The sequence below is a fragment of the Aquarana catesbeiana genome, linkage group LG10, assembly GCF_042186555.1.
Source record: "Aquarana catesbeiana isolate 2022-GZ linkage group LG10, ASM4218655v1, whole genome shotgun sequence".
In the NCBI taxonomy this organism is placed as follows: domain Eukaryota; kingdom Metazoa; phylum Chordata; class Amphibia; order Anura; family Ranidae; genus Aquarana; species Aquarana catesbeiana.
Genome location: NC_133333.1, coordinates 119,623,661 through 119,647,862, shown reverse-complemented (window position 1 = coordinate 119,647,862; position 24,202 = coordinate 119,623,661). Strand labels below are relative to the sequence as shown.

Genomic DNA, 24,202 nt, shown 5'->3' with positions numbered 1-24,202 from the left:
GTAATGGTGGCGATCTGCGATTTTTATCGGTGCTGCGACATTGTGGCGGACTCATCGGACAATTTTGACACATTTTTGGGACCATTGGCATTAATACAGCGATCACTGCTATAAAAATGCATTGATTACTGTAAAAATGCCACTGGCAGTGAAGGGGTTAACACTAGGGGGAGATCAAGGGGTTAATGTATTCCCTATTGTGTGTTCTAACTGAAGGGGGGAGGGGACTGTACAGGGGAAGACATAGATTGCTGTTCATACTCTGTATAAACAGGCAATCTGTCTGTTCTCCCCTCAGAAAACCGGAAACTATGTGTTTACACACACAGAACCCGCTTCTCTGTGTGTCAACGGCGATCGCGGGAGACCAGCGGTCATGCATTGGCTCAGGGGGCGAGCGGGGGGACACAGGGCGAAGCAACGTTACATAACGTCATTTCGCCCAGCTGTGCCATTTTGCCGCAGTATAACTGTGGTAGCTGGTTGCAGTGGCGTCACTAGGGTTGGTGTCACCCGGTGCGGTAAAAAATGGTGTCACCCCCCTCCAGAATTAAGCCAGGCAAGTGCATTGATGTGGCTCTCCCCCCTTAACCTGCCACAGTGGTTGGAACCGGGATGTGAGGGATCAGGGGATAATTGGAGCCGGGATGGGATCGGAGGGGAATGAATGGAGCCGGGATGGGATCTGAGGGGGTGGATAGAGCCGGGATAGATGGAGCTGAGATGGGATCGGAGGGGGTGGATGGAGCTGGGATGGATGGAGCCGGGATGGGATCAGAGGGGGTGGATGGAGCCGGGATGGGATCGGAGGGGTTGATGGAGCCAGGATAGGATCAGAGGGGATGGATGCAGTCAGGATGGGATTAGAGGGGAATGGATGGAGCCGGGATGGGATTGGAGGGGGTGAATGGAGCTGGGATGGGATCGGAGGGGTGGATGGAGCCAGGATAGGATCGGAGGGGATGGATGGAGCTGGGATGGGATCGGAGGGGAATGGATGGAGCCGGGATAGGATCAGAGGGGATGGATGGAGCTGGGTTGGGATCGGAGGGGATAGATGGAGCCGGGATGGGATCGGAGGGGATGGATGGAGCCGGGATAGGATCGGAGGGGATGGATGGAGCCAGGATGGATGGAGCCAGGATGGGATCAGTGGGGGGTGGATGAAGCTGGGATGGGATCGGAGGGGGTGGATGGACCTGGGATAGGATCGAAGGGGTGGATGGAGCCAGGATAGGATCGAAGGAGATGGATTGAGCCAGGATGGGGTTGGAGGGGATGGATGGAGCCGGGATGAAATCGGAGAAGGTGGATGGAGCCGGGATGGGATCGGAGGGAGTGGATGGAGCCAGAATAGGATTGGAGGGAATGGATGGAGCCAGGATGGGATCAGAGGGGATGGATGGAGCCGGGATGGGATCAGAGGGGATGGATGGAGCCGGGATGGGATCGGAGGAGGTGGATGGAGCTGGGATGGGATTAGAGGATATGTACTAGGGGGTGCTTTGGGAAGGAAGAGGAATTGTGCTGGGGGGTCAAACTTCAAATCTGTCCCCTCCTTCTACTTCTAGCACGAGTTCTAACCCAAATCAAAGCCCCCTAGCACATATCCTCTAACCCCCACCCCCTCCCTAAAATCACTCCTAGCAGCATAGATGTTACCTGTCAATTCCCCACCTCCCAATCGCCATGTTCCCCTCCCCTGCAATATTCCTGTTACTTTACTTACAGTACCTTAGCGCCGGGCAGATGCTGTAGAGCAGTGTCCCTCCTCCTCCCGGTCTGTGTACTTGTAAGGAGGAGGAGGAGGAGGCGGCGGCTATAGTCCAGTCTGCAGTGAATGTTGTGGAGCCAGCGGAGAGAGATGACTGTAGCGTGCGGGACGGTGGGATCCCGGGCACCTTGTCTCTCTGCCTCACTCCCTCCTCCCCCACTCTAACTGCACATCGCGTACAGCTGAAGAGGTTCCAGAAGAGAGGGAGGGAGCCGCGCGGTACCGGTACTTGCCTGAGCCTGGTGTCACCCTCTGCAGGTTGGCACCCGGGTGCGGACCGCACCCCCCGCACCCCCCTAGCAACGCCTCTGGCTGGTTGGCAAGTGGTTAAGCTGATAGCTGTGGGGCTTCTCTTTTCACTGTCTAGTCACAGGCTGGGGCAGGTCCAGGATGATATGGGCTCAGATAAAGTGGGTTAAATGATGCTGGCCATCAGACTGAGGACCTCCAAAGGCAAAAAAATACATACTACAGGGAAACCTCTGGACTGGAAAATTCTATTGATATTTTATCTTTTATGGGCCATTCATTTTTGTCTTGTTTTTGGCTGAAATTCTGTTTTGAGTGTTAGGACAGTGCTTTAGGATGGCTGCACACCTTTGTGTTTGCAGTAATGCAAATGATTAAAACACACAGAAATGCACAGCATATGTAAGTTACCATTGATGATAAATGCCACCCCAACACATGTATACAGTATGCTGTGTTGCCAAAAATAACCCAGGTAAATGTTATGTATGTTGTGGGCCTGTTGAAACTAAATGGTATCATGCCATCCACCTTAATGTACAAAAATGTGTACATTAACACAGACAAAGATGTGAAGAGGATCGTTAGGAACTTTGGGACATTGAGAGATATGCTGATGCCTTCACTCCCTCATCAAGTGTTGCCTCTACACAGGAGCCTGCAAGAGGTTCCACATTTCCTTTCTGTTTTTGTCCCTAGGTGTAGAGCATCTCCTGAGAAACAATATACAGTACGTGTTCAGCGCAGCAGGGATTGGGGGCACACTGTGCGTGTGTCCGATTTTTTTTTTTTTTATGGTCTTAATCATAGCTCCCAACTGTCCCTGATTTCCAGGGACTGTCCCTGATCTGGAACAAAGTCCCTCTGTCCCTCTTTCCTCCACATTTGTCTCTCATTTTGGTCTGATCTATATAGTTGTATATAAAATGCACTATTTATCTATCAAAAAGTGTTTTGCTGTGCTCACATTTTCATCCAGTTTCTAAATTGCTCCATTTGTAATTTTCATATGCAAAAATTAAGGAATAGTAGTGGTAAAAAAAAAAGCACTGGTGGGTTTAACCAATCATTTTTTTTGTATGATTCTTCTGTAGGGGGCGTGGCAGGGGGTGTGTCCTAAGCCACATACTTTTGCTAATAGGTGTCCCTCATTCCCATCTCAGAAAGTTGGGAGATATGTCGTAATTCACAATTTTGCTAATTTTTGTTGAAAAAAATTGCTAGAATATCATGGGTCTTATAAAACAGTAGGTTTTCTCAGCTAGGGTTCCTCCAGAGGCTGCTAGGCGTGAGAAGTGAGCTAGTATGCGGTGACGTACAACGCGTACGACGGGACTAGAAAAAGGAAGTTCAACAGCCAGTAGCCAATAACTTCCGTCTCATACTTGCTTTAGAGCATGCGTCGTCTTTGGTCCATCAGAACAGCATAAAGACGGGCGGTTTTCCCAATAGGAATTGGTTCCGTCGGAAATATTTAGAACATGTTCCATTTCTAGCTCCGTCAGAATTTTCGAAAAAAAAGCATACACACTATCGGAATAGACAATGAAAAGCTTCATCGGACTTTTTCTGTCGGACATTCCGCTCGTGTGTACGCGGCTTTAAGCTTCCCACACGCTGTTCAAAATTCTGTCAAAGGTACATGGTGGAAAACTTCTCTCGTTCAGTGGCTGCAGCCAATGGGCTACAGCAGGAGATCAGTTTATTCGGACAATGGTGGGTTCTGCTCTCAGAATACAATGTCCTAGCAGGGGGATTCCTCCAGCCACCTTGTTTGAGTGGGTGGAAGAATCTGTTAGTTTTTTTTTTTTTGTTCAGCATGCTGGCTGAATAGAAAAAAAGACTATGGCCAACTTTAGTAATAGGGGACATAGAGCTGCACAATTAATCGTTAGAAAATCGCGATCTCGATTCAACCCCTTTCACAATCTTATTCCTGCATTTCCACAATTCATGTAACTAGTGCTGAGCCTTTCCCTGCTCAGAGCTGGCAAAAAAAAAAAAATTAAAAAAGCCAGCAAAGTTTATCACAACATTAAAAGAAAATACAAAATATCTGCACTGGTTAGGGGACTAATAGATGTATAAGTTAAAAATAAATATAAGTAAAAGCAGCTAGCACAAAAGTTTTCTGGTAGGTAAACCAAATAAAAATAGCAATAAATGTGGGTCTTTAAAGGAACAATAACATCAAGTTAATAGTGTATAATTCAAATGCAATGGTAAGGATAGCTATATAGTCCATAATAACATGGTTTAAAAGTTCCAAAAGAGTCCATTGATGATAATCTTAAACAGTAGGTGTTGCAATAGAAAAAACACACAATGACCCTTACCCTAAACATTGGACTACCCGAATAAAGTAGTTAATATAGCATTGTTTCTAATATGGACTTGAGGCTGTATCCAGAGTGAACATGACCATCAGGCTAAGTCTCCTTTTAGGAACTAATCTTGTCCTGTACTCTACCACCTGCCTTTTGTTCTGAACACAATAATTCCGGGGGTTAAAACCGCCCCGCTAGCGGCCGAATAGCGCCACTAAAACGACGGTAAAGCGCCGCAAAAATAGCGGTATTTTACCGCCGACGCACCCACCGCCCCAGTGTGAAGCCGGCCTAAAAAAAAGAAACATTGAGGTTCATGTACTAAAACTGGAGAGTGCAAAATCTGGTGCAGCTGTGTGTAGTAGTGTAGTAACCAATCAGCTTCCAGGTTATTTTGTCAAAGCTTAATTGAACAAGCTGAGGTTAAGAGCTGATTGGCTACCATGCAGAGCTGCACCAGATTTTGCACTCTATAGTTTTAGTAAATCACCCCCACTGCATCATTCTGTTCTTTTAGATCAAAGGGATGAACTTCAGATCTGTAAATGAGGTCAGTTTAACCACTTAAGCCCCGGACCATTTGGCTGCCCAAAGACCAGAGCACTTTTTGCTATTTGGCACTGCGTCGCTTTAACTGACAATTGCGCGGTCGTACGACATGGCTCCCAAACAAAATTGACATCATTTTTTCCCCACAAATAGAGCTCTTTTGGTGGTATTTGATCACCTCTGTGGTTTTTATTTTTTGCGCTATAAACAAAAAAAGCAAAAAAAAATTTTGAAAAAAACGCATTAATTTTTTACTTTTTGCTATAATAACTATCCCCCAAAAAATATATAAACAAAACATTTTTTTTCCTCAGTTTAGGCCGCTACGTATTCTTCTACATATTTTTGGTAAAAAAATCTCAATAGGCGTTTATTGATTGGTTTGCACAAAAGTTATAGCGTCTAGAACAGGGGTCTAGAATATAGGGGATAGTTTTATGGCATTTCTATTAATATTTTTATTTTTTACTAGTAATGGCGGTGATCAGCGATTTTTATCGTGACTGCGACATTATGGCGGACAGAGCAGACACTTTTGGCGTGATTTTGGGACCATTCACATTTATACAGCGATCAGTGCAATTAAAAATGCATTGATTACTGTGTAAATGTGACTGGCAGTGAAGGGGTTAACCACTAGGTGGCGCTGTAGGGGTTAAGTGTGTCCTAGGGAGTGATTCTAACGGTGGGGGGGATGGGCTATGTGTGACACAACACTGATTACTGTTCCCAATGACAGGGAGCTGTGATCAGTGTCCTGTCACTAAGCAGAATGGGGAAATGTTTGTTTACATCAGCATTTCCCCGTTCTTCCTCTCCGTGAGACGATTGCGGGTATCCCCGCGGACAACGAGTCCGCGGGACCCGCGATCACACTCACATAGCTCGCAAACCGCTTCTTAAAGGGCAACGTACAGGTATGTTAATCTGCCTGTACTTGCCCTTCAGCCGATGTATATCGGCGTGAACCGGTCGGCAAGCGGTTAACCACTTAAAGACTAAGCTTTTTTTCTGACACTTGTTGCTTACAAGTTAAAATCAGTATTTTTTGCTAGAAAATTACTTAGAACCCCCAAACATTATATATATGTTTTTTAGCAGAGGTCCTAAAGAATAAAATATTTTATGTCACACTGTATCCGCGCAGCGGTCTTTCAAACACAATTTCGTGGGAAAAAATTCAATGAATTAAAAAAAACTAAACTGTAAAGTTAGCCCAATTTTTTTGTATAATGTGAAAGATGATGTTAGGCTGAGAATTGTGATCTTTATTCTAAACAAATTAAATGGCCATTATTATAATTTTTTATAATTTTATGATTGTTACTGAAAATAATCTTGTTGAATAGAACTGGAGGTGTTAAAAAAATGTTTTGCTCTGATTATGTTTTAGCTTTAGTGGGGATTTCCTGGGTTCTAAAAATTATTTTGAGGAAGAATGAGAGAAGCGGAAATAGAGGATACTATTGTGTGTGAGTTGGGAAAATGGTTTAAAGTGGTTGTTAACCCACTATATGATGATCATGCCATCCTCTCTGTTATATAACACTATGTACCCCTGTGCCTGTACTGTATTAAAAAAATGCCCATTATACCGTATATCAGAGCAGCTCCCAGTGCTCACATGACTCCTCCCTTGTTTCCTCTGCCTGGCTGACAGCTAGAGCGGGCGGGGCCAAGCACTGCCGCTGACGGGGAGGAGGGGAAGAGAGAGAGCCAAGGAGTCATGTGAGTGCTGGGAGCCACTCTAAGAGTCCTTTCACACTGGGGCGGGCGTCGGCGGTAAAGCGCCGCTATTGTAAGTGGCGCTTTAACGTCGGTATGCGGCCGCTGGCGGGGCAGTTTTACCCCCCGCTAGCGGCCGAGAAATGGTTAAAAACCACCGCAAAGCGCCTCTGCTGAGGCGCTTTGCCGGCGGTATAGCCACGCCGTCCCATTGATTTCAATGGGCAGGAGCGGTATACACTCCGCTCCTTCACCCCTCCGAAGATGCTGCTAGCAGGACTTTTTTTACCGTCCTGCCAGCGCATCGCTCCAGTGTGAAAGCCCTCGGGGCTTTCACACTGGAATGAAAGCAGCGGCACTTTCGGGTCGGTTTGCAGGCGCTATTATTAGCGCAATAGCGCCTGCAAACCGCCCCAGTGTGAAAGGACCCTAATATATGGTGTAATGGGCATTTTTTTATACAGCACAGGCACAGTGACACATAGCTTTATATAACAGAGGGGGTGGCATGCTTATATTATAGATTTGATTGCACCATGAGGGGAGGATCATGGAGTGGATGGAGCTGACAGGCGGGGAGGGGGAAAGAGGACAGAGGAGGACACAGGAGAGCAGAGAGCAGGGCTGCAGATAACAGAAGGACATAAACTGACCACGGTGTCAGGGCTCAGCAGCCATGATAAACCATGCTTTAGGGCAACAGGATCCATTTCTTTTTGTTAGGGTAACAAACACTTTAAATTCTGTATTGGATGTTCATTAAAAAAATACATTTTACGTATATGTTCAAGGTAATATATTTATGTCCATAGAAGAAAATATTTTTTTACTGTCTTTTTATGTTCAAAAAATTTGTGGATAAGCATCATCACAAAACAGATTATCATTAGCTGATTGCAGATAGAATTATTGTAAAAGGAAGTTATTCTTGTAATCATTGTAATTTGTGATAAGACTTTCACATACTTGCATGTTTTAAGTAAGACATTATTACAGTGTAGTTCAAACACAAATTAGTGAATTCCCCCTCCAGGGGAGTCTAGTGTTTTGTTTTTTTCCAGGAAAATGATCTGCTTTTTAAAATAGTAATTATTTACATTTTTGTTTGTTTTTTGCAATTTTCTATAAGCCATTCATTTGGGTCAAATCTTAAGTCTCTTCCGACAAAAATATAATTCTGTCTATGGCATGCCTGAAAGAATTTAATAAAAAGTGGGTATCTTGAGATATTACACCATTGGAGGCGTTTCTCTTTTTTCCTCTACATGTGGCTAATAACATGAGAGCCTGGGTAGTGAATGGGAGATGGTGATTTCTGAGGTAGAGTTTATACCTTCATTTAAGCTCTATTTGCCATTCATGAGAACGAGTGACAATGACGTCCGGTGAGTGATATTCTAAAGTAAGAGGGACCTGCATGTTCACTTTGGTGGATATTTGGTGTGTCATCTTCGGTGAGAAGAAGTCAAGCACTACTTTTGACACTTGTTACAATTGTTACAGCATTTATTGATTTATCTATATCATTCTGTGTTGGGTATATACAGTGAGGGGAAAAAAGTTTTTGATCCCCTGCTGATTTTGTACGTTTGCCCACTGACAAAGAAATGATCAGTCTATAAATTTAATGGTAGGTTCATTTTAACAGTGAGAGACAGAATAATAACAAAAATATCCAAAAAAACGCATTTCAAAAAAGTTATAAAATGATTTGCATTTTAATGAGTGAAATAAGTATTTGATCCTCTAACAATCCCCTATCCCCTATTAATCAGCAAGATTTCTGGCTCCCAGGTGTCTTCTATACAGCTAACAAGCTGAGATTAGAAGCACTCTCTTAAAGGAAGTGCTCCTAATCTCAGCTTGTTACCTGTATAAAAGACACTTGTCCACAGAAGCAATCAATCAATGAGATTCCAATCTCTCCACCATGACCAAGACCAAAGAGCTGTCCAAGAATGCAGCTTGGTGAGAGGGTGACAACAGTTGGTGCAATTATTCGCAAATGGAAAAAACACGAAATAACTGTCAATCTCCCTTGGTCTGGGGCTCCATGCAAGATCTCACCTTGTGGAATTTCAAAGATCATGAGAACGGTGAGCAATCAGCCCAGAACTACACTGGAGAATCTTGTCAACTATGTCAAGGCAGCTGGGACCATAGTCACCAAGAAAACAATTGGTAACACACTACACCGCGAAGGACTGAAATCCTGCAGTACCCGCAAGGTCCCTCTGCTCAAGAAAGCACATGTACAGGCCCGTCTGAAGTTTGCTAATGAGCATCTGAATGATTTAGAGGAGAACTGGGTGAAAGTTTTGTGGTCAGATAAGACCAAAATCTCTTTGGCATCAACTCAACTCGCCATGTTTGGAGGAGGAGGAATGCTGCCTATTGCCCCAAGAACACCATCTCCACTGTCAAACATGGAGGTGAAAACATTATGTTTTAGGGGTGTTTTTCTGCTAAGGGGACAAGAAAACTTCATGGCAACTAAGGGATGATGGACGGGGCCATGTACCGTCAAATCTTAGGTAAGATCCTCCTTCCCTCAGCCAGGGCATTGAAAATGGGCCATGGATGGGTATTCCAACATGACAATGACCCAAAACACACGGCCAAGGCAACAAAGGAGTGGCTCAAAAAGAAGCACATTAAGGTCCTTGAGTGGCCTAGCCAGTCAACAGACCTTAAACCCATAGAAAATATGTGGAGGGAGTTGAAGGTTCGAGCTACCAAACATCAGCCCGAAACCTTAATGACTTAGAGAGGATCTGCAAAGAGTAGTGGGACAAAATCCCTCTTGAGATGTGTGCAAACCTGGTGGCCAACTACAAGAAACATCTGACCTCTGTGATTGCCAACAAGGGTTTTGCCACCAAGTACTAAGTCATGTTTTGCAAAGGGGTCAAATACTTATTTCACTCATTAAAATGCAAATCAATTCATAACTTTTTTGAAATGCGTTTTATGGATATTTTTGTTGTTATTCTGTCTCTCACTGTTAAAATAAACCTACCATTAAAATTATGGAGTGATCATTTCTTTGTCAGTGGGCAAATATACCAAATCAACAGGGGATCAAAATACTTTTTTCCCTCGTTGTATATTTTTTTTGTGCTACTGTGGATTGTATTGTATAGTATCAGAATTCAGCCAAAAATGGGACCTAAAGCAAAATATACAAAATATGCTGCGCTCAGACATAGTGTCAACCTATACAAAGCACAGCTATAATGCTGCTATTTTTTAAACATAAATAACCAAAAAAGGTGATATCATCAGTACTCATCCTTTTTTGGTCCTTTCCGAATTGCACAGGGCTCTTGTGCAATTCGCTCCGGAGCTGCTGTGGAGATATGTGAACCGACTCCATAGAGAGCCGGTCACAATCTCCTGCTGTGCGAATTGGATGAGGGTTCCCGCATCCAATTCGCACCAGTGTGAACCCAGCCTAAATGCACAATACTAGTAAACTTTTATTTTAACTGTAATTGTAACTAGAAAAGGTACAATTTCTGGGGAAATTGTGAAAGTGTTCTTGCCTCTACAACTGGAGTGGGCGGAGTAACTGGGTGGGGTGGAGTGGCTTGAGTAACTGTGAAAAGTGTTAAAAAGCTTAATATTTTAAAAAGTATAAATAGTAGTAAAAAAGTTCCATCATTCGCTGAAAGAGCTGAACATTTTTTTCAAAAGTAATTTTTTTTTTCAAAAATGAATTTTTTTTTATCAAAAATGATTTTTTTTTCTTCAAAAATGATTTTTTTTTTCAAAAGTAATTTTTTTTTTCAAAGGTAATTTTTTTTTTCAAAAATGAATTTTTTTATTTCAAAAATAATTTTTTTTTCGAAATTATTATTTTTTTTAAAGTAATTTTTTTTTCAAAAATAATTTTTTTTTTTCAAAAATATTTTTTTTTTTCAAATATATTTTTTTTTCAAAAATAATTTTTTTTTTAAAAGAAATTTTTTTTTCAAAAATTTTTTTTTTTTCAAAAATATTTTTTTTTTCAAAAATATATATTTTTTTTTTCAAAAATTATTTTTTTACTTTTTTCAAAAATTTTTTTTTTTTTTCAAAAATATTTTTTTTTTTTACATGGGGCGGTCATAATGTTTTGGCTGATCATGGGGTGGTCATAATGTTTTGGCTGATCATGGGGTTGTCAGCTTTTGTCACTTCCCACTCTAGTTTTGAACATTTCGCCATTCATTCCTATGGGACCAATTTCGCCGCAAAAACGTCATTTCGTGGACCATTCGGCAAAACATTCCACAAAGTAATAACACACCAATCGGGAACAATCCGCTCGTTTCGGTATATTATTTGTCTCTGTAGTGTGAAAACTGTGGGAGGAGTCTACAAGCATTATCAAGTCTAGCAGATGAAGTCACATGCATTTGGAGTGTCTCAGCATCTTGTGTTTACAACCACTGTTTCCTAGCAACGCTCATGCCCTGTTTATGCTTCCCAAATACTACTTCATCAAAACTGCCCCATCAGAATTACCCCATCAAAACTGCCCCATCATATTCCTCTATTATAAATCAGTACATGGTGTGTCTGTCCCCTCCCCCGGGCTCTGTAATCAGCTGAGATGCTCCAGCCACCTTCCCCCCCTGTGTATAACAGAAGCTTTGGTAACCATGGCAACAAAACAAACACTAACAGTACACTCTGATTAATGGCTAAAATTTCCTGAAATGACCTCTAAACAAATGGCTGTTTTTTAAAAACTATACATCCTACAGCGAAGATCTTTATATTGTGAGAATCACAAGACCCAGACCTAGATTTTGATGTATAGTATGTCTCTGAAATATTAAAAATGAAGGCACAGTCGCAGTTTAGAAATTGCCCTTCAAATTTGGAGGGGGCTAGAGTGTAGTTTCAATGAATGTCAATGGACGGCGTGAGTTGCAAACAAATGGTCATATTGTGAAAACTATCAGGACTATGGCTTAGCCGTGGACATGTTTAGTGGCAGCAGGGATAGCTGAACGTTTTGATATAAGATTTGTGTAGGTGGGCTTGAAAATGAGGGAGTGGCGGCAGTTTAGAAATCATGTTCTGATTTTCCAGCTTTTGTCATCTCCCACTCTAGTTTCCCCATTCATTCCTATGGGACCAATTTCGCCGCAAAAACGACGATATTTCGTGAACCATTCGGCGAAACGTTCCACAAAGTAATAGCACACCATTCGGGAACAATCCGCACGTTTCGGTATATTACTTGTCTATGTAGTGTAAAAACTGTGGGAGGAGTTAGGGTGGTAAATTTGGCTATAATAATAAGAATAATATATATGTGAGATAACAGTAAGTGGTCTTGCTATGCAAGAACACTTAATTACCTCCAATCTATCAGCCTCCAGTGTCTTTGGGTTCTGATGCTGATCTTACCTGCTCAGAGCCCTTGAAGTGATTGTAAATGTTTTATTTTGTTCTTTTAAACAACAACCATGTCATACTTACCTGCTCTGTAATGGTTTTGCACAGAGCAGCCCCATACCCTCCTCTTCTGGAGAACCCCACCAGTTCTTCTGGCTCAATCCTTGCCACACTGTGTGCTTCTGTTGACACACACAGTTCAAGTCGGCTCCACCCCCTGCTCCCTTCACACAGGCTGTGATTGACAACAGCTGGTGCCCGCAGGCTCCCGCTGCTGCATATGATTCCTGTGAAAAGGGAGAGAGCAGTGCTGCTACTTTCAGGTGCAGAGCGAGATCGGAATCAGGTGTACATGGGGGCTAGGGGGGAGCTGGTCTCAGAAGGTTTTTTACTTTAACCCCTTGGCTCAGACGTAACACATATATGCGGCCTCACTTCCGTGTTCCGTGTGCTCCGTGATCACAGCTGATCGCTGTGATAGCCTCTGATTGGCTATCATAGTGATCAGTCACTAAGGCCTGCCCCTGTGTTTTCTGTCTCTGTGAATGGATGAGAGAGCTACATTGTATATGTCCTTGCATAAATACCTAGATCAAGGTTTGATCTAGGTCAGTGCCAGGGTTAGTGTTTGGGTCAAAGGTCAGGGTCAGTATTTTTTTGTCAGGATTATTTTTTTTTTTTTAAATTAGTACCAGTGTCAGTTAGTGTCAGCGTGTTTTAGGTAGGATTAAAAAAAAAAAAAAGCAAAATGGTTACTATTGTTTCTGTGCTATACTACGGATACAAATAACAAATAACATACACATATGTGGTATCACTGCGATTGTTAGAATTTTTTTTTGGGTTGTTCTTTGATGGTAGGTTATGGTAGTAACAAGAAATATTCAGCTACATTTACATTTTCTTTTCTTTTTTTTACTATTTTGGGCCAGTAAAAAAATAGGAGACATCTATTATCATTTACCACCAAATGAGAAAAAAAAACAAGGTATAATCCACCTAGATGCACAAAGTAGTTGTGATGATATGTACGGTTTTACTAACACGTGTCAAAGTTGCAAAATTGGTCTAATGCCGCGTACACACGACCCGTTTTTCCGCTGAAATGGACTTGCGTACACACGATCACACCAAAGTCCGATCGTTTAGAAGGCGGTGACGTACAACACGTATGATGGGACTAGAAAAAGAAAGTTAAATAGCCAGTAGTCAATAGCTGCCCTTGCGTCGTTTTTGGTCCGTTGGAATAGCATACAGATGAACGGTTTTCCCAATAGGAACTGATTCCATCGGAAAGCTTTAAAACATGTTCTATCTCTAGGTCCGTCAGAATTTTCGAAAGTAAAAGTCCGATGTAGCCCACACACGATTGGAATAACCGATGAAATGATTCCGTCTGACCTTTTCTGACGGAAAGTCCGGTTGTGTGTACGCGGCATTAGGCATTAAGATTTGTTTTACCCTTAGGCACGAAGGGGTTAAAGTGATACTAACCACACACTGTTTAATTTACATTTTCCCTTCTATTTCTGTATATGGGTGATGTCATTGTAATTATTTTAATTAAAAAAAAACAGTACCTTTTTCCCAATCGATATACAGCTGTCACATGACCCAGATCTTTCCCAGCTTGTCTGCAGGGGAACATAATTAGGAGGCGCTTCTAGTCTTCTGCTGATGGTCACATGATCAAAAAAAAAAAAAACAGCCTTTGGAATACAGAGTAAAAATAAATAATATCAATAAGCTGTTTTAAATTGTCATACAAATATATATTTGATATGAAATCATTATTCTTTTTTGACAATAAGATGGTGTTGGCAGATTTCTGCCAGTCACAGTGTCAGTCTCCTCCAGCCTGTGTCTTATAATAAGAGAAGGGGAAGACTCCATTAATCTACATGTAAAATCTCACCCCCATTGTGTTTAGCTGGTTAGTGGGTGAGGGAGTGGGCTGTCATTTACCTCTGTGTGTACGCCCACATCTATAGTCACATGGCCTGCTTAGATGTGATCGGGATGAAATGCTCTGCATAAAAATTCACTAAAAATTGAGCATGTGCAGAGCTGCCACCACAGCTGCAAAACCCCTAGCTGAATTGGGGTCATGAACAGAAGGTGTAGAGAGAGAGCAGCAGGATCAACCAGGTTTTTTTTTTGCAGAATACAGAAAATGAACCTCATAGTGACTGAGTGAGTAATAACAGCATGTAATACCCATGTATTGCTAGTTTTTTATGATGTGGGTTTAGTGACACTTTAATGCATAGAATGCATTATATACGTGATCATATTCCCTATGTTCTCAGCTGCATTGGAGCTGGGGGGAGGAGAAGCAGCAGTACACTGATTGTCCCAATAAAGGCTGTGTGAGGGGCAGGAAGAAGAGCAGGCTGAGTTCCCAGAACAGCTGGAAAGCTGACCACAGTGTGTTCTCCTGCTTAGTGTGGTCAGTTTTTAATAGGAAAGCAGAGGGACAAGCAGGAACACCAAGGATTTCACACAAAGGAAGCAGAAAGAGAACATGATACATTTTCATATAAGTACATGTACACCAGACACATAACAGGAACATGAAATGCTGGGTGTTCATACTCTTTAACCCCTTCACGCTGACTTACGCTAATATGCGGCCCCACTGGACTGGGCTTTTTTCTGTTGGGCCACATATTTGCAGCGTGCTTCCAGCACAGAGACTGGTATCTCATGGAGAGAGCCCCCAGGCCCCGTACTAACAATCGGGACCCGGAACTCCCAATTCCTGGCCACCTAATTGGCTATCACAGTGATCAGTCACTGTGAACCCACCCCTTTTTTTTTTCTCTCTCTGTAAATGGAGGAGAGAAATGCATCGTATCTCTCTCTCCTTGTAAAAAAAATAAAATAAATAATAATAGTATAAATAAAAAAAAACTAGATCTAGGATTAGTGTTTGGGTAAAGGTCAGGGTCAGTATTTTTTTTTTGAACAGGATTTTTTATTTTTTTAGTATCAGTGTCAGTTAGTGTGTTTTAGGTAGGATAAAAAAAAGCAAATTGGGCACTATTGTTATTGGCTGCACTACGGGTACAAACAACTAACATGCACATATGTGGTATCGCTTCGATCATCAGGAACAGGAGAATTTAATTTGGGTTGTTCTTTGGTGGAAGGTTATGGTAGTAGCAAGAAATACACAGCTAAATTTAAAAAAAAAAAACATTTTTTTTACTATTTTGGGCCAGTTTTCCTTCTGATAATAAAAAAAAAATCAGGAGATATCCATTACCATTTACCAGCAAATGAAAGCCCAATTTGTCCTAAAAAAAAACAAGATATGATTCACCTGGATGCATAAACTAGTTTTGATGATATGTACGGTTTTACTAACACATGTCAAAGTTTCAAAATTGTGCTTAGGCATTTAGATTTGTTTTACCCTTAGGCACGAAGAAATTAAGGTAAAAAAAAAAAACTTCCTTAAGAATCACTAGAAATCACCCAGGACTACATGTGCCACGAAGCATTGCTCCTCGCACATTCACAAGCTCTTAGGGACTTGCTGACATGTCATGTATATACACTCACTGGTCACTTTATTAGGTACATCTGTTCAATTGCTTAGTAACACAAATTGCTAACCAGCCAATCACACGGCAGCAACTCAATGCATTTAGGCATCTAGACGTGGTGAAGATGATTTGCTGAAGTTCAAACTGAGCATCAGAATGGGGAAGAAAAGGGATTTAAGTGACATTGAACGTGGTCATGGTTCTTGGTGCCAGACAGGCTGGTCTGAATATTTAAAAAACTGCTAATCTAATGGGATTTTCCCACACAACCATCTCTAGGGTTTATGGAGAATGGTCCAAAAAAGAGAAAATATCCAGTGAGCGGCTGTTGCGTGAACGAAAATGCCTTGTTGATGTCAGACGAGAATGGGCAGATTGGTTTGTGATGATAGAAAGGCAACAGAAACTCAAATAACCACTTGCTACAACCAAGGTATGCAGAATACCATCTCTGAATGCACAACACATCGAACCTTGAAGCAGATGGGCTACAGCAGCAGAAGACCACACTGGGTGCTACTCCTGTCAGCTAAGAACAGAAAACTGAGCTACAATTCGCACAGGCTCACCAAAATTGGACAATAGAAGATTAGAAAAATGTTGCCTGGTCTGATGAGTCTCGATTTCAGATGTGACATTCAGATGGTAGGGTCAGAATTTGGCTTAAACAACATGAAAGTATGGATCCATCCTGCCTTGTATTAATGGTTCAGGCTGGTGGTATAATGGTGTGGGGGGCATTTTCTTGGCACACTTTGGGCCCCTTAGTACCAATATGGCATTGTTTAAATGCCACAGCCTACCTGAGTATTGTTGCTGACCATGTCCATCCCTGTATGACTACAGTGTACTCATCTTCTGATGGCTACTTCCAGCAGGATAATGCACCATGTCACAAAGATCAAATCATCTCACCACTGGACAATGAGGTCACTGTACTCCAATGGCCTCCACAGTCACCAGATCTCAATCCATTAGAGCACCTTTGGGATGTGGTGGAACGGGAGATTCGCATTATGGATGTGCAGCCGACAAATCTGCAGGTTTGGCCATCATGTCAATGTGGACCAAAATCTCTGAGGAATGTTTCCAATGCCATGAAGAATTAAGGCAGTTCTGAAGGCAAAAGGAGGTCACACCCAGTACTAGCAAGGTGTACCTAATAAAGTGGCCGATTAGTGTATAAAGGCCAACTAATTGATTACGAACAATTATTTTTATAAACTATTAGAACTGATTATGTTGATTCATTGTTTCAGTGCTACTGATTACTTACATTGCATTAATTACAGTGGCGGTGCGTCCATTAAGGGCGCACGGGCGCTGCACCCTTTCCCCAGCCACCCCTTCAATGACAAATGTATAGATCCATGTGTAGCATGAATCTATCCATGGCCGCCCCCACCACCCCCTTTTCAGGCGTACGGCCCCTTTTCAGACGTCGGGCGCCTGAATTCCAGCGGTGGGGGTAGGTGTTTTTGAAGCACCTGATTAGAGCCATAGGCACTAATAGGCTTCAAAAAAGGTGAACTGCGAGTGCAAATCATTGCACTCGCAGTTCACCCAGGTGTGTTAGAACAGTGAATGAATATTTGCTTTTTTAACACTGAACCGCCTCTCAGCCAATCAGGTGCGCTGTCCTGTTACCCGTCACCCAATTGGCTGAAAGGTCAGGTGCTACGATTGGATGCATATCGGGAGGAGGGGAGGAGACGCACGGAGGACACAGGAGCCACTGTCTGACCCACTGCAAGGTCCCACCGCCACCGCGACAGGGTAAATGCCGGGCAGATGGCGAGCGGGCGTGGGGGGTCACAGTGGCACTTATTGATGGGTACAGTGCAGAATTTGATGGGGCACAGTGGCTGCATTTGATGGGCAGAGTGGCAGCGTTTGATGGGCATAGTGGCTGCGTTTGATGGACACATTGGCTGCATTTGATGAGCACAATGGCAGCGTTTAATGGGCACAGTGGCTGCGTTTCATGGGCACATTGGCTGCGTTTGATGGGCACAGTGGCTGCATTTGATGGGCACAGTGGTAGCGTTTGATGGGCACAGTGGCTGCGTTTGATGGGCACAGTGGCTGCGTTTGATGGCACAGTGGCAACATTTGATGGGCACAGTGGCAGCGTTTGATGGGCACAGTGGCTGCGTTTGATGGGCACAGTGGCAGCTTTTGATGGGCACAGTGGCAGCGTTTGATGGGCACAGTGGCTGCGTTTGATGGCACAGTAGCAACATTTGATGGGCACAGTGGCTGCGTTTGATGGGCACAGTGAGGTTGTAATTGATTTTTTTTTATCAGAATTTTTCAGTTTGTTTGCGCTGCCCCCAAAAATGTTGAGCACTAGCCTGTTACCCATCACCCGATTGGCTGAAAGGTCAGGCGCTACGATTGGACACATATCGGGAGGAGGGGAGGAGACGCACGGAGGACACAGGAGCCGCTGTCTGACCCACTGCAAGGTCCCATCGCCACCGCGACAGGGTAAATGCCGGGCAGATGGCGAGCGGGCGTGGGGGGTCACAGTGGCACTTATTGATGGGTACAGTGCAGAATTTGATGGGGCACAGTGGCAGCGTTGGGGCACAGTGGCTGCATTTGATGGGCAGAGTGGCAGCGTTTGATGGGCATAGTGGCTGCGTTTGATGGACACATTGGCTGCATTTGATGAGCACAGTGGCAGCGTTTGATGGGCACAGTGGCTGCGTTTCATGGGCACATTGGCTGCGTTTGATGGGCACAGTGGCTGCGTTTGATGGGCACAGTGGTAGCGTTTGATGGGCACAGTGGCTGCGTTTGATGGGCACAGTGGTAGCGTTTGATGGGCACAGTGGCTGCGTTTGATGGGCACAGTGGCAGCTTTTGATGGGCACAGTGGCAGCGTTTGATGGGCACAGTGGCTGCGTTTGATGGGCACAGTGGCTGCGTTTGATGGCACAGTAGCAACATTTGATGGGCACAGTGGCTGCGTTTGATGGGCACAGTGAGGTTGTAATTGATTTTTTTTTATCAGAATTTTTCAGTTTGTTTGCGCTGCCCCCAAAAATGTTGAGCACTAGCCTGTTACCCATCACCCGATTGGCTGAAAGGTCAGGCGCTACGATTGGATGCATATTGGGAGGAGGGGAGGAGATGCACGGACGACACAGGAGCCGCTGTCTGACCCGCTGCAAGGTCCCACCGCTCGCCGCCGCCACCGAGACAGGGTAAATGCCGAGCAGACAGCGAGCGGGCGTGGGGGGGTCACAGTGGCACTATTTGATGGGTACAATGCAGAATTTGATGGGGCACAGTGGCAGCGTTTGGGACACAGTGGCTGCATTTGATGGGCACAGTGGCTGCGTTTGATGGGCACAGTGGCAGCGTTTGATGGGCACAGTGGCAACGTTTGATGGGCACAGTGGCTGCGTTTGATGGGCACAGTGACAGCTTTTGATGGGCACAGTGGCAGCGTTTGATGGGCACAGTGGCTGCGTTTGATGGGCACAGTGGCTGCATTTGATGGGCACAGTGGCTGCATTTGATGGGCACAGTGGCTGCGTTTGATGGGCACATTGGCTGCGTTTATTGGGCACAGGGGCAGCGTTTGGTGGGCACAGTGGCTGCGTTTGATGGGCACAGTGGCTGCGTTTATTGGGCACAGGGGCAGGTGTTTGATGGGCACATTGGCTGCGTTTGATGGGCACAGTGGCTGCGTTTATTGGGCACAGGGGCAGCGTTTGATGGGCACAGTGGCAGCGTTTGATGGGCACAGTGGCTGCGTTTGATGGGCACAGTGGCTGCATTTGATGGGCACAGTGGCTGCATTTGATGGGCACAGTGGCTGCGTTTGATGGGCACATTGGCTGCGTTTATTGGGCACAGGGGCAGCGTTTGGTGGGCACAGTGGCTGCGTTTGATGGGCACAGTGGCTGCGTTTATTGGGCACAGGGGCAGGTGTTTGATGGGCACATTGGCTGCGTTTGATGGGCACAGTGGCTGCGTTTATTGGGCACAGGGGCAGCGTTTGATGGGCACAGTGGCAGCGTTTGATGGGCACAGTGGCAGCATTTGATGGGCACAGTGGCAGCATTTGATGGGCACAGTGGCTGCGTCTGATGGGCACAGTGAGGCTGTAATTAATATTTTTTTTTCAGAATTTTTCAGTTTGTTTGCGCCGCCCCCAAAAATTTTGAGCACCAACCGCCACTGACTAATTACATTAGCACAGAGTACATATCTCAATAAATATTTAAAAGTCTACGGATTCACTTTAACAAAGTTAGAACACATGTCTCTAATGTAAAGCATGCTATGCCAGAACCGATTGCCATTGCAAACTGTATTTTCTCCAAACCTCTCCTTTCTAGCCAACCATTTGGTCGCTTTGCCATGTTTTATATTTGGATGTGCTGCTGGTGAATACTGCCAACAGGGAAATGTGCTTCTATGTTTTTCTACAGACAAGCTTTTGATGGGCACAGTGGCAGCGTTTGATGGGCACAGTGGCTGCGTTTGATGGGCACAGTGGCTGCGTTTGATGGCACAGTAGCAACATTTGATGGGCACAGTGGCTGCGTTTGATGGGCACAGTGAGGTTGTAATTGATTTTTTTTTATCAGAATTTTTCAGTTTGTTTGCGCTGCCCCCAAAAATGTTGAGCACTAGCCTGTTACCCATCACCCGATTGGCTGAAAGGTCAGGCGCTACGATTGGATGCATATTGGGAGGAGGGGAGGAGATGCACGGACGACACAGGAGCCGCTGTCTGACCCGCTGCAAGGTCCCACCGCTCGCCGCCGCCACCGAGACAGGGTAAATGCCGAGCAGACAGCGAGCGGGCGTGGGGGGGTCACAGTGGCACTATTTGATGGGTACAATGCAGAATTTGATGGGGCACAGTGGCAGCGTTTGGGACACAGTGGCTGCATTTGATGGGCACAGTGGCTGCGTTTGATGGGCACAGTGGCAGCGTTTGATGGGCACAGTGGCAACGTTTGATGGGCACAGTGGCTGCGTTTGATGGGCACAGTGACAGCTTTTGATGGGCACAGTGGCAGCGTTTGATGGGCACAGTGGCTGCGTTTGATGGGCACAGTGGCTGCATTTGATGGGCACAGTGGCTGCATTTGATGGGCACAGTGGCTGCGTTTGATGGGCACATTGGCTGCGTTTATTGGGCACAGGGGCAGCGTTTGGTGGGCACAGTGGCTGCGTTTGATGGGCACAGTGGCTGCGTTTATTGGGCACAGGGGCAGGTGTTTGATGGGCACATTGGCTGCGTTTGATGGGCACAGTGGCTGCGTTTATTGGGCACAGGGGCAGCGTTTGATGGGCACAGTGGCAGCGTTTGATGGGCACAGTGGCTGCGTTTGATGGGCACAGTGGCTGCATTTGATGGGCACAGTGGCTGCATTTGATGGGCACAGTGGCTGCGTTTGATGGGCACATTGGCTGCGTTTATTGGGCACAGGGGCAGCGTTTGGTGGGCACAGTGGCTGCGTTTGATGGGCACAGTGGCTGCGTTTATTGGGCACAGGGGCAGGTGTTTGATGGGCACATTGGCTGCGTTTGATGGGCACAGTGGCTGCGTTTATTGGGCACAGGGGCAGCGTTTGATGGGCACAGTGGCAGCGTTTGATGGGCACAGTGGCAGCATTTGATGGGCACAGTGGCAGCATTTGATGGGCACAGTGGCTGCGTCTGATGGGCACAGTGAGGCTGTAATTAATATTTTTTTTTCAGAATTTTTCAGTTTGTTTGCGCCGCCCCCAAAAATTTTGAGCACCAACCGCCACTGACTAATTACATTAGCACAGAGTACATATCTCAATAAATATTTAAAAGTCTACGGATTCACTTTAACAAAGTTAGAACACATGTCTCTAATGTAAAGCATGCTATGCCAGAACCGATTGCCATTGCAAACTGTATTTTCTCCAAACCTCTCCTTTCTAGCCAACCATTTGGTCGCTTTGCCATGTTTTATATTTGGATGTGCTGCTGGTGAATACTGCCAACAGGGAAATGTGCTTCTATGTTTTTCTACAGACAAGCTTTATAGTAGTCTCGCTAGCATGCTAGTCTTTACATAAATAGTATTAGATTTTGGAATAAAAGAAGGAAAGCCGGCTTGGCCTCAGGAGATTCTGCGGTGAAGCCATCTCTCCTGAGATATTTAATGATAGGTTACAGAGACGGAGACATACACATCTTATGCCAGTATTGCTAGCAGCTTTATGTGATTGTATTACTATATTAAATAGCTGCCTGAGTGGCTTTAACTGACTCAGAATAATGTGTGTTTTATTAGAGACCCTGTCACCACCCCATGCTTATTAAGATAAACATTGCAACTTAAAGTACTTGCATTATCATGTCAGGCGGTTGTGTGTAAAATTGTTGCCCCGCTGTGCTGGAAAAAAAAAAATTCACAAGATCTTTATTGATGGTATTAGCAGATTATCCACTTTCTGCCACTGTGGCACCCAGGCAAGAAAGGGGGGTGCAGTCATCACCAGGGCAGGAGGGCACAGACAGCAACAAAATCATTGTCAGAAGTTCAAATCTTTCCCTCACTCTATTAAACATATTTGTCTTCATCTGGTGCCATGTTGGAGAGCTTTCCCGTCTTACTGCCCTGACAGCAATGAAGGGAAAATCTCCCTAAAAGGGACACAGATGGTTATAAAAATTGACAGTTTTAACACGTTCTTCAAAACGAAAACATTTTGGTTGGGGATGGGCTTTCATAATATCTCCTATCTACTAAATGCATGTGCAAATGTATGTAGACTATATTATTTTTTTAAATGTTCTGTGTATGGCCACCCTCTTTTTTTTGTCATAATTTGACATAATTGTGCAGTTGAGCCAGGAGAAGCCCCCTTCCCATAGTGGGTTGAGCACTGTCCATTCTGATTTTATTGTACTGTATGTTCATGGATAGATACTGTACCTGAGGATCCAATTAAGCACATTCTAGCACTATGCATACCTGTTTCCTTTTCATAGATATTTCCTTATGAATTTCAGCACAAAGGGCTGTTTGTAGATCCAGGACCCGTTGGGGTTAATTGCATGACTCCTCAAATCTATTAAATAGGGGCATGTGCACTAAATGGCTTAATTCCCTCCTAAAGAGAAAAGAGAATGCTTGGCCAGGTCATGTGGAGATTTTCCAACAAGCACTTGCAATGCCTGACTTTCAAGGACCCCATGTATAGCCTGACCTTTGCATGACTGTCATGTTGGACTTATGGATTTTATATAGCCAAGGTAAACCAGGAATAAGTCTTGGGAATGCGGATGGAATCTGTAAACTTTTTCATATTTGCAGTTTCAGACTTCCTAGTTATTTCAAAGATAGTTTGCACAGTGTACACTGGTTATTTTTGGTCATTCATACCAAGCCAACATTTTTATTTTAAGTGTTGAATGGACCTGGAAAGAGTATTTGTCCTGATGACTATTTTCACTAAGACATAAAGTACCGTAATAAAAAAATGTCAACATTTTTTATTACCAGAACAGAGATAGAAGGGACATCTTCTAAAGGGCATACTTGTTTTAGTGTCTAAGACAAGATTTTTCTCACTTTGGACAGATTTCTTCTAACTTTTGTTGTGTTGTACAATACAGAGGTGAAGGGAAATCTCCCCCCCCCCCCCCCCCCCCCGTGGGACAGAAATGGCACAAGAAAAACATGAACAGTGTTTAGCCATTCCCTACTGTAGCCAGAATGGAAAAAAGCTTTAGATATATTTTAGGTTGAAACTGTCCATGACCCAAATAGGAAGATTGAACCCCACTTCCTGTTATTGTGATATCAGAAGATATCAGATCAATCGAGTCAGGTGGTGCTGCCAGGGGCGCATTTCTGCCAAATGCAAGCCATGTATGAAGACCTCAAACCCCTACCCCCCCTCCCCCCCTCACTTAGCTGAAACCAGTTTATTTTAGCGGTCTGTATCCCTATTGGAGAGTTTACCTATCTCCTTCGTGCCAACAGGAAGTGAGGGGACATGCCAAAAGGGGTATTTCAATTAAAAATGTTAGAGGTTTTACTCTTCTCGATTCTGACCAAAATTGAAAATTTTAGTTGGAGGTGGGTTTTGAATTATAATTGATTCTTATAGTTTTGTTTTAAATATGAAATAAAGGGGTACCTGTGTAACATCAGAGTCGTATAATGAAGCAATATGCTGTGTAATATTAATGTATACATTGTTTTTTTTTTTATCTTTTAACAGCCAGACCAGTCAATCAAATGGACATGGCATCCAAAAAACTGGTAGCAAATCCTTTGAGTAACAATAAGATTGTGGTTGCAACCTGTATGTCAGCCAACGGGAAGCCACCAAGCGCAATTACCTGGGAAACCAAGCTGAAAGGGGAGGCAGAATATCAAGAAATAAAGAATGATAATGGAACCGTGACTGTGATCAGTCGATTCAAACTTGTGCCCACCCGAGAGGCCCACCAGCAGCCACTGACTTGTGTTATAAACTACCAAACAGAAAGAGATACAAAGAACACCACCATCAATGTACAATGTAAGTGTAGAGGCTGGGACCAGAGTGGTGCGCCATTTCTGGGGAAGGTTCTTGATCACTAGAAAATGCAGGAGAGAATGTTTATATTTTAATGAA

At 44.1% G+C, this 24,202-nt stretch overlaps 1 protein-coding gene across 3 annotated transcripts in view; it reads left to right on the top strand.

Annotated features, from left to right (window-relative positions):
- NECTIN1 (nectin cell adhesion molecule 1) overlaps positions 1-24,202 on the top strand; it is a 489,765-nt gene that overhangs the window by 146,575 nt on the left and 318,988 nt on the right. For all 3 annotated transcript variants that reach the window (XM_073602553.1, XM_073602556.1, XM_073602554.1), the window contains exon 3: positions 23,804-24,106. In XM_073602553.1, the coding sequence (XP_073458654.1) occupies positions 23,804-24,106 (303 nt within the window). The remainder of the gene's footprint in view (positions 1-23,803; positions 24,107-24,202) is intronic.